The sequence below is a fragment of the Musa acuminata genome, chromosome BXJ3-6 (genome assembly GCF_036884655.1).
Source record: "Musa acuminata AAA Group cultivar baxijiao chromosome BXJ3-6, Cavendish_Baxijiao_AAA, whole genome shotgun sequence".
Lineage (NCBI taxonomy): Eukaryota > Viridiplantae > Streptophyta > Magnoliopsida > Zingiberales > Musaceae > Musa > Musa acuminata.
In genome coordinates this window covers 13,971,113-13,984,442 of record NC_088354.1, presented here as the reverse complement: position 1 = coordinate 13,984,442, position 13,330 = coordinate 13,971,113, and the positions used below count along the sequence as shown (strand labels likewise).

At 36.6% G+C, this 13,330-nt stretch overlaps 1 protein-coding gene across 11 annotated transcripts; it reads left to right on the top strand.

Moving 5' to 3' along the window:
• Nucleotides 1-904: 904 nt before the first annotated feature.
• On the top strand, nt 905-12,719 carry LOC135584332 (serine/threonine-protein kinase CDG1-like). Of its 11 annotated transcripts, none has more exons than XM_065154833.1 (11): nt 907-1,441; nt 2,958-3,142; nt 3,710-3,807; nt 5,781-6,157; nt 8,359-8,808; nt 8,963-9,123; nt 9,893-10,005; nt 10,100-10,244; nt 10,327-10,476; nt 12,139-12,212; nt 12,489-12,719. In XM_065154833.1, exons 1-10 carry the CDS (start codon nt 1,132-1,134, stop codon nt 12,208-12,210), a joined length of 2,061 nt encoding a protein of 686 aa, XP_065010905.1. In that variant the 5' UTR covers nt 907-1,131; the 3' UTR covers nt 12,211-12,212; nt 12,489-12,719. The 11 variants fall into 11 exon arrangements, 10 of the variants coding, with proteins under 10 accessions (XP_065010905.1, XP_065010904.1, XP_065010908.1 ...); XM_065154839.1 differs by adding an exon at nt 1,929-2,042 and having other exon boundaries at nt 1,426-1,441; nt 12,139-12,719; XM_065154840.1 differs by adding an exon at nt 1,929-2,042 and having other exon boundaries at nt 1,438-1,452; nt 12,139-12,719.
• The last annotated feature ends 611 nt before the right edge of the window (nt 12,720-13,330 follow it).

Here is a 13,330-nt window from a genome sequence, read left to right as displayed (position 1 = left end):
AATTATAAAAATAAAATATTTAATCAATACAACATATACATCAATGACATAAAAATAATAGATAAAAATAATAATTTCAATGACGATGACATACTAATTATAAATTTCCTCCTATAATTAAATTATTTTAGCATCTCGATCCATATATTTGAAAATTTTATATTGAAATATCTATAGTTATGAAGGTAAAATATTTAATCCTATTTACCCTAATACTATCGGCTTTACCAACGAAAGATATAGTATATGAATAAATCGCTTTACCTCACCTGCCTTCTTTTCCTCCTTCCTCCTCATTGTCCATGATGCAAATGCCTCATCTATCTCTTCTTCCTCTTATAGCATCAACACAGATGCAAAACGATATCGAAGGAGAAAGAGAAGACAAAACAGTGTGGTACCGACATAGATATCTCACCTCCCTCTTCTTCCTCCTCATCGTTGATGTTCAGATTGATATGGACAAGATTGACCATCACCACAAACAGCCACTCATGTTGTCACTATCCGCCACCATCATTGAAATTACCTTTTTGTTCATCATTTTTTATCATAATATAAATACTATATCTTTCGTCAGTAAAACGGATGACATTAGGATAAATATGATTAAATATTTTACTTTAGTAATTATAGATAATTTAATATAATTTTTTAAATTTATAGATCGAGACGTTAAAAAGATCTAACTAGAAGAGGTAATTTATAATTAGCTTGTTACTATAATTAAAATTATCTTTTTATCTATCATTTTCATATAATTCACGCACGTACTGTATTTTTCATTTATAATAGAATAAATAAAATTAAATATTTTATTTTTATAATTATAAAAGTTTATTTTTTAAATCTAAGAGAGACATGCTAAAGAGGTGTAACATGTCATTACACCCGCTGCATGGAAATGTCTCTTCCCTTCGTCTCATCCTCTTCTTCTTTCTCTTCGCCGCCCCACTCGGCCGGCAGGCGCCGTTATAATATCCCCAGACACCTCCAAATTCCAACCAAATCTTCTTCCGAATATCCTCGAAGGATATCCTTCGAATATTTGTTGATGCTCCGATCCCGAGTGCCAAGTCATAAGACGGATCGATTCCTAATGTGGAGGAGGAGGAGGGATCGATCGGCTCGATGTGGAAGATGGAGGAGCGGAGTGGGGGATCGAACCCTAGTAGCCGGGGCGGGAAGGAGGAGGAGAGGGAGACGAGGAAGGAGAAGGGACCGGCTGACTCGTTGTGGCGGCAGATGGAGGAGGAGGAGGAGGAGCGCCGATCCTCGCTGCCGCCGCACAACGTGGTGATCCTGGCCTGCGACGCCACAAGGGACCACAACGAGGTTGAGCTCCGACTCATCGTGAGTGCCATCCGCACGAGGGGCGGCATCCTCTGCGGCGGCGACACCCTCCTCGTCCTCGGCGTCCTCCACACCGTCACCAACCCCAGTAAGATTGAGGTTCACATTCTTCTTATTGTTTTCTGCTTGAATTAATCAAGAAAGTGCCTCGTAATGCTAAGAAAACTGTTTCGAAATTCTCCACCTCCGCTACCACATCACCATTACCGCCACCACATTGCTCGTAGCTACCACCAGTTATTTTTTCCCCCGAAAAAAGAAACTATATTACATCAAAAGCCTGATACAAAGTAAACTATGCTCCTCGGAGCACAAAATTTGACCAAAGTCAGCTAAGATCCCCTCCAAATACTAGAAGACTTGAGGTTTTCGTAAAATGTGCTAACCAGTTAGCACTCTGATTTCTCTCCCTGAAAACATGACCAAAAGTGCAATGCTGAAAACAGCTTGCCAGACTCAAAATAGTTCTTAACACAATCTATCAAGTGTCATGAAGGATTATCCTCTTTGTTGAGGATTTTAGTAACAAGTTCTGCATCTGATTCAACTTCAAGATGTGTTATCCCTTTCTTCAGGGAAATTTCCAAGCCCAATTGATTGCATTGAGTTCAGCCCTCCAGCAGCAAATGTCTTCGAGGAGTTCATATCCAGCAAGTAGAGAAGCCATACCACTAGTTAGGCCATGACTGGTAAACATAACTTCTTTTTTTCTCACCAGATAAAAAAATGGAGATGAAAACTAGAAAATACTATTGGAAAGTAGAGAAGTCATGAGTCTTTCCTAATACGGTTGGTAGTTTTGTCCCTTGTTAACTGTTCTGAGTGTTGCCTTTGGGGTTTTAGTTATCTATTTGAAGTGGAAGTATGACTAATAGAACAAATTAAAAGAAACTTATTGCATTATTAAACTCCGGAAAAGCTGAGATGTCAATTGTGATTTTAACTTCACAAGGTAAGAGGTTATGCTTAAATAAAACAGGGGTAAGAACTTACATATTCTCCCGATTAAGATCATGAATGTTTGATGTTGCTTTTCTGTGGTTATTGACAAAAATTGAAGACAAAAACATGTGTAACTTGTCAATCAGATGACCTTAGGCAGTATATTGAATAAATTCCTGGTGACTATCTGCCAATAAACCTAGCCACTGTGTTCGTGTTTCTCCACTGAGCTATAAATTCGGATTTAAATTTTCTGTTCTTTGTCAGTTATTAGTTTAGCATTCATTTTATTGCTTCAGACATTGTTCACAGAGTATACAAGGGTTGTTTCTTTGCTAGAAAAATATCTAATTATGGATAGAATTGATACTGAAGAAGCATTTGTAGACTGAAGTGAAAATGGTTGCTGCATTATTGGACGAAAGCAAGTAATTATTCAACTATGCATGTATTTTGGCAAAAGAGTTGGATAGCGTTATGTAATTTTACTTTCTACGATGAGTTGAACTATTTTGTTGTCACATGTAAACCATAATTGGGAGGGAATAACATAATGTTCTAGAAGGGAATAAAATAAAAAAGCTACAATGTTAAGTGTCTAATATGTGTTGCATTATCTTCTTTTCTTGATTACTATGAGTCAGTTTGTTTGCTCTATTTAGTGGGATATCAGACAAAAGCATGCGCTGACTCCTTTGGTGGGACGAATTTTTGGGCACTTGAAGAGGAGGTCTCAAAGAAGGTTGATAAATATGAGAGCATGCTTCAACAGAGTGCTGAAATGTGTAACAATGAAGCGGTAATAGCAACAAATTTGGAACAAACACCTTTACTTATTTGTTGTAAGGTGATTTACTTTCGATACTTACCATTTGCAGAGTTTCTACCATGATGAGTTTTATTGAGGTGACACTTAATGTATCTTCCAGTACATGTGAATCAATTGGGATTAGCATAAGCACTCATGTCAAGCATCTTCAACTTGAGGCACATATATGATTTACATCTTCTTGTTCTCTTATTTTATCATTTTATGATATCCACCTGAATCTTCTCTTCCACTTTGGATTCTGGATTTATTCTGTCATGCAATCTTGCATCTATTGGAAAACACAAAAAATCATTGTCAAGTTAACATTTGGTTAGCTGCAATTCTTTATCTGCATCTTATAAATGCATCTCACATGTTTGAATGCTTGAAGGATTTCTGCAGAAGCCAAATTTGGTTCTTGCTAATTTTATTTGGTTCTTCAATTTTTATCGATATATATCTTGTTCAACAAGGCAATGATGCCTTTTCATTCATATATGTGGCTATGCATCTATTTTCACCTTCCAATATGTAGAGGGTGTAAAAAAAAGGGGCAAACTATATCTCATGTATCTGTTTAATATCATATGATCAATGTGCTAGGTCAGCATTAATGTCAAAATTACTGCCGGAACTCCAGCAAAGGTTGTTATTCTGCAAGCGGTTGTTTCTAATAAAGCCTCCTGGGTGATACTTGATAGGTATTATGCTAATAATTGCTTGTGTTATTTAGATTCTTATTTCAATGCAAGTGAATCAATAGAGATTTTAGATGTGTCAATAGAGATTATATATATATATATATATATATATATATATATATATATATCCGTTGGCTCTTATATTGTATTATAACATTTGTTGCTACTAAATGAATTTGCATTTCAAAGTATGCCCTTTGAGTGCAGTATTCATGTTTATAAACAATCAATTGAAACAATGGTTTGCAACTTTGCATTAAACCAATGGGCTCCCACTACTTATGCTCTGTTTCTGGAAATATGCATGCAAGAGAGATCTACATAGATTTTTAATAATGCTTGGCTGGTACTTAATATGTCATATCAATAATCTATATAAAATTCGCTCTGCTGAAGGTAGCTACTTCTGACATATATTTGTTATTGCTTGTGACAGCCCTATATCAAATTAGTTCTACATTGAGGCCATGATTCAGTTTGAATTGGTTTACATGGATGCCTTTTCTCCTAGCATTTCGTTCATTATCCTTAGAGTACCATTTTAACAATAATCAATGAACTTTTAAATTTGATAAATTTGGATCATTGGTTCCATATGCCAAGCGTTTTGAGGTTGAGGGCATAAGAGCAGTGATTGGTAAACAAGCTGCAACTTGGGACATATGTTTTTAATTGTGACAAAATGATTTTGTTTTAGAAAACAGAGCTTTGTTCTGATGTATAATTAGTGAATTCATTCTGTGTACTGAGTCGCAACTTTTATGTGTTGGCAAGTCTTTCATGCTAATGTGTGTGGGACCAGAAACAAGCTTAGTAATTCCGGTAGGGTTCTAATGAATCTATCATAAAATAAATTATTTCAGGTTGCTTGCTTGTTTCTTTGGGATGCAGTTGAGATAAAATCACCACATATTTTTCTTAGTTATTAAAAATAACATGCATGAAATTTATGCCTCAAATTTTAGTCTTTACTGCACAAACTTGTCTTATTCAATAGCAAAGGTGAATTTTGTTTTAGAAAATGGAGTTTGTAGTTTAGTTGAACAGATCAAATATTAGCCAACTGTTGCTAGCTGCAGGAAGTGTGAATTTGTCAGTTGTCAAATAGACAAAAAAAATTATCACTGAACTAGTGCATCTCAACCTCTATTGAATAATTGAGCCTCTGAAAGGATTTGAGGAAGGATTAGGTGTTGGTCCATACCGGATACTTTGTTGCTAGCAGCTTGGTACAGTATATCTGTATAGGCAACCACAAGGAAGATTAAAGGCCCAGCCAAAAAAAACCAAGAGGAAAGAAAGTGATTTCAGCTTGTCTGCCCTTTGCTTCTTGGTGGAGGTGGAGTTGATTGGAGTTCTAGGTACTTGGGCATCCTTGTCATCCTCTCCTCCACCGCATCGGTTTTGTGATTCAATCGTCTCATAGTATATCCGATTAGGACCACCGCCACCTCCTCCTCCTGATCATTATCCCCTTATGTTCGGGACTTGAATCTCTCATTCATGAACCACTTTAAGGTTTAGGTTCCAGTTTCCACTAAAAGTTGCTCCTCAAAGTATACAGGTTTGCATGATTGATTCACTTCACTTAGCAAGTGGATTATCGAAAGCAGAAATAGATGTACTAGCCAAAACTCATTTTCCTTCATCTAGTACAGAGACAAAACTGAAAGAACCATCCGAATCATGATTGAACCATGTTCTTCTAAAACTGTATTTTGGGCTGAGAAATGGTCGTCCACTTACCAGGATGTGCCTGGACCAGTAAATACAGGTTGGTTTTTCAGTATACCACTTTTTTTTTCTCAAATGATGGAGAAAAGCCATGCAAACAGCTGCTAGTGCAAGTTATTTGTCCTGGATGCCTCTTTTTCCTCTTATCTCATGGAAGCACAAAATTTGTTATGATTTTTTCCTTTTAATATTTCAACCTTAAGTGCTTACTAAATCGTAATAATGACATGTGTTGACAGACACCTGCGAAGGGATTTGAAATTCTATATGAAACACATATCTTGCAAAGTTGCATTGATCAGTGATAATCTATCAATTGAAGTGCCAAAGCCATTCGTAACAAATTCTTCAAGTAAAGGAATATTAGAGCAGAAGTTTTATTCTGTCTGGAAAACCATTCAACCCAGTTCAAACATACAGGAGGATAACCAGCAGGAGAATCAAACCAATTTGTCTTCTTTGATGTATTCTGCAGACTATTATGCATCTGTAACTGCCCAAGATTGCTCCAATGCCTTGAAGCCAAAGTCAAGCATGATATCTTCATCCCCTGGAAGGTCCTGGGATTATAGTATATTGGCATCTGATACGACTGTGTCTTCATCTAAGCAATCTGGTACGTGAGAGTGGACCTCTACCATTTATTACAAGGTTTTGTTTGCATAATTGTTTCTTTCTTTGGAAGTTTATATTATTATCTCCTGACCTTCATTTCATTCGGTAGTCACACAATTGTGCAATCTTGGAATGATATTCAGAATTTTAATGATAAGAATTTTATGATTTTCATTCGGTTTTGAATATCGGTTCGTACCAACGTATCAAACTTTGCTCGGTATGGTACATACCGATATGTGTTAGGATCATAAAAACACAAAGAAGGGGATCGATAAATTAGTGCTTTCGAAATAAAGTATTGATTTGAAAATTTCGATTGATAAAACCTGTATCGGAAATGTGTTTAACTAAAAATGTGAGTAAGAGTAGTGAGTAAATCAATAAGTAATGATAAGGGAAAGCAAGAAAAGGATGCAGACCGATTTATAGTGGTTTAGTCGTCCCGATCTACGTCCACTCTCGATTCCTCTTCCCTCGAGACCATCGGCTTTCATTACCGATCTTCTTTTCAATGGGCGAAGACCAACTACCTTCCTTATAATCCTTTCGAAAGAACTTTCACACATCTCTTTAAGAAAAGACCTCACTCCTCCTTAGTATAACCTATAAACTCAAGGAGGAAGAGACTCGACACTTTTTAAGAGAGTTTACACACTTCAAATCATAAGTTTTCGTTCATACACCAAGCAAGTATGAGTGGGGTATTTATAGACCCCAAATGGTTTAAAAAATAGAGCCAAAAAATCAAATCCTTGAGTTTTCGAGGTATTGGCGGTACTATCACCGAACAGAGCCTGGGAATCTGGGCTTTAGAACTACCATTGCCAGCCTAGGCGGTAATACTGTCGTCCTAGGCGATACTATCGCCAAAACTCCCGAAAAGCACAACTCGTGCTTTCCGACTCTCAAGCAGTACCATCGCTTGGGCCAATCTCAGGTCACCGAATTGACTTTCCAATAGGCCCAATGAGCTTCTAATTAAGTTGCCATGGTTATGACCCAAAACCAACTCAATTAGACTCCAAACGACTTCGATCAGGACTTAACCACTCTAATTACAATCATGAAGCCTTTAGCACGTTGTTCAGCATGTCATCTGCTCATCCGGTATTTCATCCGAACGTCCGACACATCGTCCTTTCCCACTCTTATCGGTATGTTAACCTCCTACAATATCCGATCTTTTTGGCGCAATACCTGATCCTTCCTACCTGATGCTCGAACTTATGGTATGAAGTCCATCCTTCAGCACATCGACCAATCCTCTGGCTCGACGTCCAATTTATGATATGATGCTTTCCGACCCAACATCTATTTCTCCTGCTTCGATAATTTATCCTTCAAAGGTTCGAGCCCATAATCGAAGTTTTCCTATGTTCCTTATCTTAAAAACATATTAGCCTATAAATTCTTTAATTTATTTTCTCACCAAAATCTGAAATTTAACAGTATGTACCATTGGTACGTTAAGACATACTGACAATATACTCTAAAACCTTAAAAATACCTTTACTTACCATGTCAGGGCGTATCGACTGGTACACCTTGGTAACAGTCAAAATCCGAGGCGGTACCGATCGGTACACCTCGGTACTAATCAAAATACTGGTGCCGCTTAGTAGAGAGTAGTTCACGTACCAGTATCCTCTCGGATCGGTACATACCGCCCATACTGGGCGGTACACATTGAAATTTAGAACTCTAGTTTTCATATGATATCTTCTAATTACATAATTAATCTTTTTTAGTTTTGACGTTTCATGACCTGCAATTTTTTGTACAATTTTTCTGTGATATCTGCTGTGAATGCTGCTGGATTTAGCTGACTCTGAATTGGAAGGTTGCAAGGAAAAATTCACATGCCGTTTAGGTGTGAAGCCAGGACCAATTGAAAAACCTTGAGTGAAGGGTGAACTCAGTTCATTGGAATACTGAGCAAACTGCCACAGTTGATTGAATCTGTATGCATGTATCCTCTAGTACATAATAAGTAGCCTTCATTTTATACTTCATGTTGGTTGTATAATGAATACCGTAATTTTGTGCTCGATAAAATCAATATGATGATGAGTGCTTTATAGCTTGTTATAATTCTACAATAGCTTAATATGCTATTCTACTTGTCTGCTGGAATCTACTAGCTGGAAGTTCTTTTTTCATCCAAGTTTTTATTGTAACAACGAGCGTGTCTTCTTACAGGGACGAGTTCCAAAGAACATAGAAGTCTCTTTTCTGCAAAGGTCCTGGCGGGCAACAATGAAAATGTTTTTCAGCATGATTTCTTAGAAAAGCCAATTCTTTGTGCTACTTGTGGACTACGGTCAATGTTTTATATCAAAGAGTCTATGAAGTTCCGCTTTTCAGAGATTCAAGATGCAACTTCTGATTTTTCAAAAGAGAATCTATTGGGAGAAGGTGGATTTGGTCTTGTATACAAAGGCCAACTCAAAGATGGCCAGATTATTGCAGCAAAAATGCGAAAAGAAGAAAGCACCCAAGGATATACTGAATTCTTTTCTGAAGTACATGTTCTAAGTTTTGCAAGACATAGAAATATTGTGATGCTTTTGGGTTATTGTTGCAAGGAGAAATATAACATTTTGGTTTATGAATATATCTGCAACAAATCTCTTCACTGGCATCTGTTTAGTAAGTGATATATAGGACTGAATATGACCTATTGCTTGCATACTAAAATGATAAATTGTCAGTTATATTGTAGTTTAACAGCTATATGCAATGAATCAGTAACCTACCAGAATTTGGTTTTAGATTGATACTAATATCTTAAACAAAAAATTAGGTCAACCTGCAGAGTTACTAGAATGGCACCAAAGATATGCTATCGCTATGGGAATAGCCAAAGGTCTCCGTTTTCTACATGAAGAGTGCCGTGGAGGTCCCATTATTCATCGAGATTTGCGTCCAAGAAATATTCTTCTTACGCATGACTTTGTTCCCATGGTAATTTGCTTCATCACTTATATCCACTAGCTTCTGCTTTAACTCAAACTATTTCAAATGTTGCTTTTTCATTATGTGAACAAGAACAAGTTGCTTTGATGTGGATAAAAAATCCTTAATGCCAAAATCTGGCAGAAGTGGACACAATAATTAGGTGATGTGGATGTAGTATGCTACTTTCTGTCACACAAAACCACTGCCACTTAGTTCGAGGAACTGTCAAATTGCTTTTACATCAAGTGACACTTAGTCCCTTGTATCTAGGCATGCACAAAGTTCTTCCATATATTATGTCAAACATTTTTCTTCTCATGCTTTCTCTTTCTGTTATAAATAGCTTAAAATTCATTTAAATATTTGTTCTACTGCTTCAAAGGAGAGGTCTTTTTTATTTGGGGATTATGAAACAACAGAACACTTGCATCCACTTCGATATTGACACCCTGCATCCTTGTCTAATTTTGTGCTACAAAGAATTTACTATACAAAAGGTAAAAGAAGCTCTTCACTTTCATGTAGTTTTAATTTTGAACTTACTAAAAGATTAAGTTCTTGTTAGGTTAAGATCTAAATATATTTTCACCTCATGTTAGTCATATCCTCATTTGCTGGGCTACCATAGCCACCCCAAAGCCTAAGGCACGTAATATAATGAAATTAATTTCAAATTCTGGTCCTTTGCTACTATTTCCAACCTGCATATCTTTCATGTAGCTTACTTTATTTGTTTGTAAGAGAAAAGATCACTTGCATTTATATCTTTACACAGTGCCTAGAGCATTGTATGATGAAGTCTGCTTTTAAACAGCTCGGGGACTTTGGTCTTGCTAAATGGAAGTCCAATAGTGATTCATTCCAAACGAGAGTGCTAGGCACATCTGGGTAGGGAGCTTCTGTCGGTTACTATGCGCTGATTGACAGTTTTATCTGAACCTTCCATTTATTCATGCTGACAACTATTTTTGATCGAATGTAGGTATATTGCACCTGAGTATGCTGAATTTGGTATTGTCTCAGTAAGGACTGATGTTTATGCATTTGGAATAATACTGTTTCAACTGATATCAGGACGTAGGGTACTTGATGAAGCGAATGGGCATCACCAACATCTATTGCAATGGGTATGAGCATATTACTATATTTAAATTCTTGTTTCTTGTCAGATGGCAGCATGTGTAATTGGTGGTCTTTAATATTTTGTAGGTGGAGCCACTAGTTGAAAATCTGGCTTTACATGAGCTTATCGATCCCCGCCTTGGAGAATCTTATGACATTTATGAGCTTTACCATTTGGCTAGAGCAGCATTCCTTTGTGTCAGGAGAAACCCTGAGATGCGTCCATCCATTGGAGAGGTTTGTCTTTAGACCCTCATCGTTATAATTCTTCAATTAGTTCACGTAAGAGTAGTGATTTTGGTTGATAGATGATTGATGCAGTTCAGAAAGCACTTTTGCAACAGGATTTCTGCTTTCTAGACTCAGGTTTTTTGAAATTCCATTCTTGTAGATAATCTATTCCAAGAATTGGCCTTCTGAATGCAGAACTGGTAAAGTACATTTGTTAATAATTTTAGTGCATGATAATCACCATATTGTTAGTAAATTTACAATCATGTACTTTAACCTCAAACAACTGCATAATACAAGCTATGGTTGAACATTTTGGTAATTTTGGAGCAATATTTTCTTGGAGCCAAGATTATTGAATTGTATGTTGTCGCACCATTAATTCCTCAGTTAATTTGCCTAGCCAGCTAAAATCTTTAACTGCAATTTCTATTTTAAGAGCAAAATAGTATATTACCTTGTATGATTGATTTTTGATGGATATATCCATCTGCATATATATTTACTAGGCATGTATAACTAGGAAGAAGTCGGCTTCACTGTTATGGATAGGCTGGGTACTTTAGTGGCAAGCAGATGATTTATCATAAGGAGGTTGAGAACAATTTAGGGCTGGACTTGTGCAGTACCAGACACAAGGATCAGTAAAGGCTGTTGAACAACCTACTTCAAGTTTTACTAGAAAAGATCTAAATCCCAAAGGTACTTCAAGTTATGCACTTGTCACACGACAACCCCCTTAAAGGAAGACTAAGCAACATGGGCAACTAGTAGAGCATAGAAGAGTTTGAGATATTTGGACATCACAAGATAACAGAGTTCTTTACTTGAATTAGAAGGTAACTTAGATGTTACAATACTATGATCTACCGCTTCTATGGAAGTGTTCTCAATAGTTGAATGTTTATTCAGATCGTTTTAATATGACAGAATTAAGGTTGGTAGTTTGAATCTGTCCTTGAGATGTTTTTTTTATGATATGAAGCTATCCGATGACAAGGAGTTTGAGAAAACATCATTTTCTATCTTGATTAATCAGATATTATCACCTTGAAAGGTTTGGATCATCAAATTAGTTTCAGTTATTTTTGAATTCATGTTGCAATGAATAATACTGGACCTGAATGTTGAGGTGGTCAAACACGAAGTTATATAATCTTCCCTGATTATAGCTGCAACTAACCCTTCTGATCACAGTGTTCTAAGAGTAAAGCCTTTAATCTAAATGGATTGAGAGAATGTGGGGCTGGCAAGATAGACTGTCGTATCATACCTATGATGTTTTGTGTTTTATGACTGACACATAAAAGCTCATGCTATATGTACTCCACCTATTACCACATCGATGTTGTTTACCTGAAGAAAGTAGAGAAACATACAGTTCACTTGGCAGCCTTCATCCTGAAATCCTCAAGAACACCAAACAAATAGCGAGTTGGTTTCCTAGGGACCTAACAATTACAAGCTGCTTGGACTATTATCAAATGTTCGGCTAGTTTGACAGATGATTCTGATGTTTGTTTGTGCGACTTTTATCTTGCTTTCGCATTATTGACATCAATATAATATATGGAGCTAATAGTGACTTAAATTTCATGTGTGTTCTCTTTTCTTGTTGTTTTACTTTCACTTAAGCTGCTGTAACTAGTTTCACTTGTGGAAAGACAGGTTGTGCACCTTCTTGAAGCAGGCCATGTACGAGACTTGGCACAGCAGTTTGTTCCACACTACATCAAATGAATGTATGCCTCTTCTTTGGTTTCTCATATGCACTGTGTATCCTTTGGATCATATACATCACCGAGATGCTCCTTCAATACTTTTGTTGAACCACACGCTATATACATCGATTACAGTAAAAGATTCATGTACCTCCGACCTTATTAGCCTAGCAGAATCATGCATATGTTTTGAGTTAGGTTTTATGTGTATCAAGTGACATGGCATCATAAAGCTTTGTGTCACTTATTATTTTGGCACTCATCAACTCTTACTGCTAATCTTGTTTCATAATTCAGCATTAACGCTGCTTCGGATCATTCTGAAAGCAAACAGGGGTGATGGCACATCTCGCATGGTGGGTTCTCGTCCGTATGCCAAGCGGCCACGTCACCCTCACCACCCAAGTAGGTTTTCCCCTTCCAAAACAATGCTAAATGTTCTCGTCACAAAAATAAAATTTGTATTCGTTTTGCTCTAAGCTATTAGATAATATATGTGGAATTAAAATCTTAATTTTTTTATCTCAATTAGTTGAACCCGAGGATCTAATGTTGAATGGATTGACATTATCGATGTTGTTTGATTAAGGTATCTACGTAAGACCGATTTATAATGAAAAGAAAAAAAAAGAGCAGATAAAGAGTGTGATGGTGGCTCAATGGGATAAGAACTAGAAATCTTCTCCAGGCAATCTAGTCAAAATGGTTCTTGCAAGTGGCCGACAAGTTATAAATTGACATCACCCAGCTTTATCTTGATGTGACAAAGTCCAAAGCATCATCATTTGCCGAATTGGGTGCCAATTGTGCCAACTTCCAAGTATGATAGATGACATTTCACATCAATTTTATCAGACACCCACCGGAAATGAAAATTCCTCACTCATCTCTATTCAGCAACGTCCAAAATCTCGGATCAATATCAGCAAATTTGGTATAGAAATAGAACAAGTAACATAAAACTACAAAAATGCAAAGAAAGTTGATCATGGAGGAACAAGAATAGATTCACTAGACATGTAACAGTTGCAATTTCTAACTAAATTTCATGCATTAAATACAATATTGTAGAAGTTTTTATTTTTAAAATATCCAACACTACATAGGATTATTATGGCAAGTCACTAAAATGCATCGAC

Bases quoted from the DNA above. Each gene is read 5' to 3' on its own strand.
- LOC135584332 (XM_065154833.1), top strand. From the start codon at position 1,132: ATGTGGAAGATGGAGGAGCGGAGTGGGGGATCGAACCCTAGTAGCCGG. The intron at 1,442-2,957 runs GTAAGATTGAGG...TGCTCTATTTAG, and splicing joins CCACACCGTCACCAACCCCA to TGGGATATCAGACAAAAGCA. The intron at 6,158-8,358 runs GTACGTGAGAGT...GTCTTCTTACAG, and splicing joins GTCTTCATCTAAGCAATCTG to GGACGAGTTCCAAAGAACAT.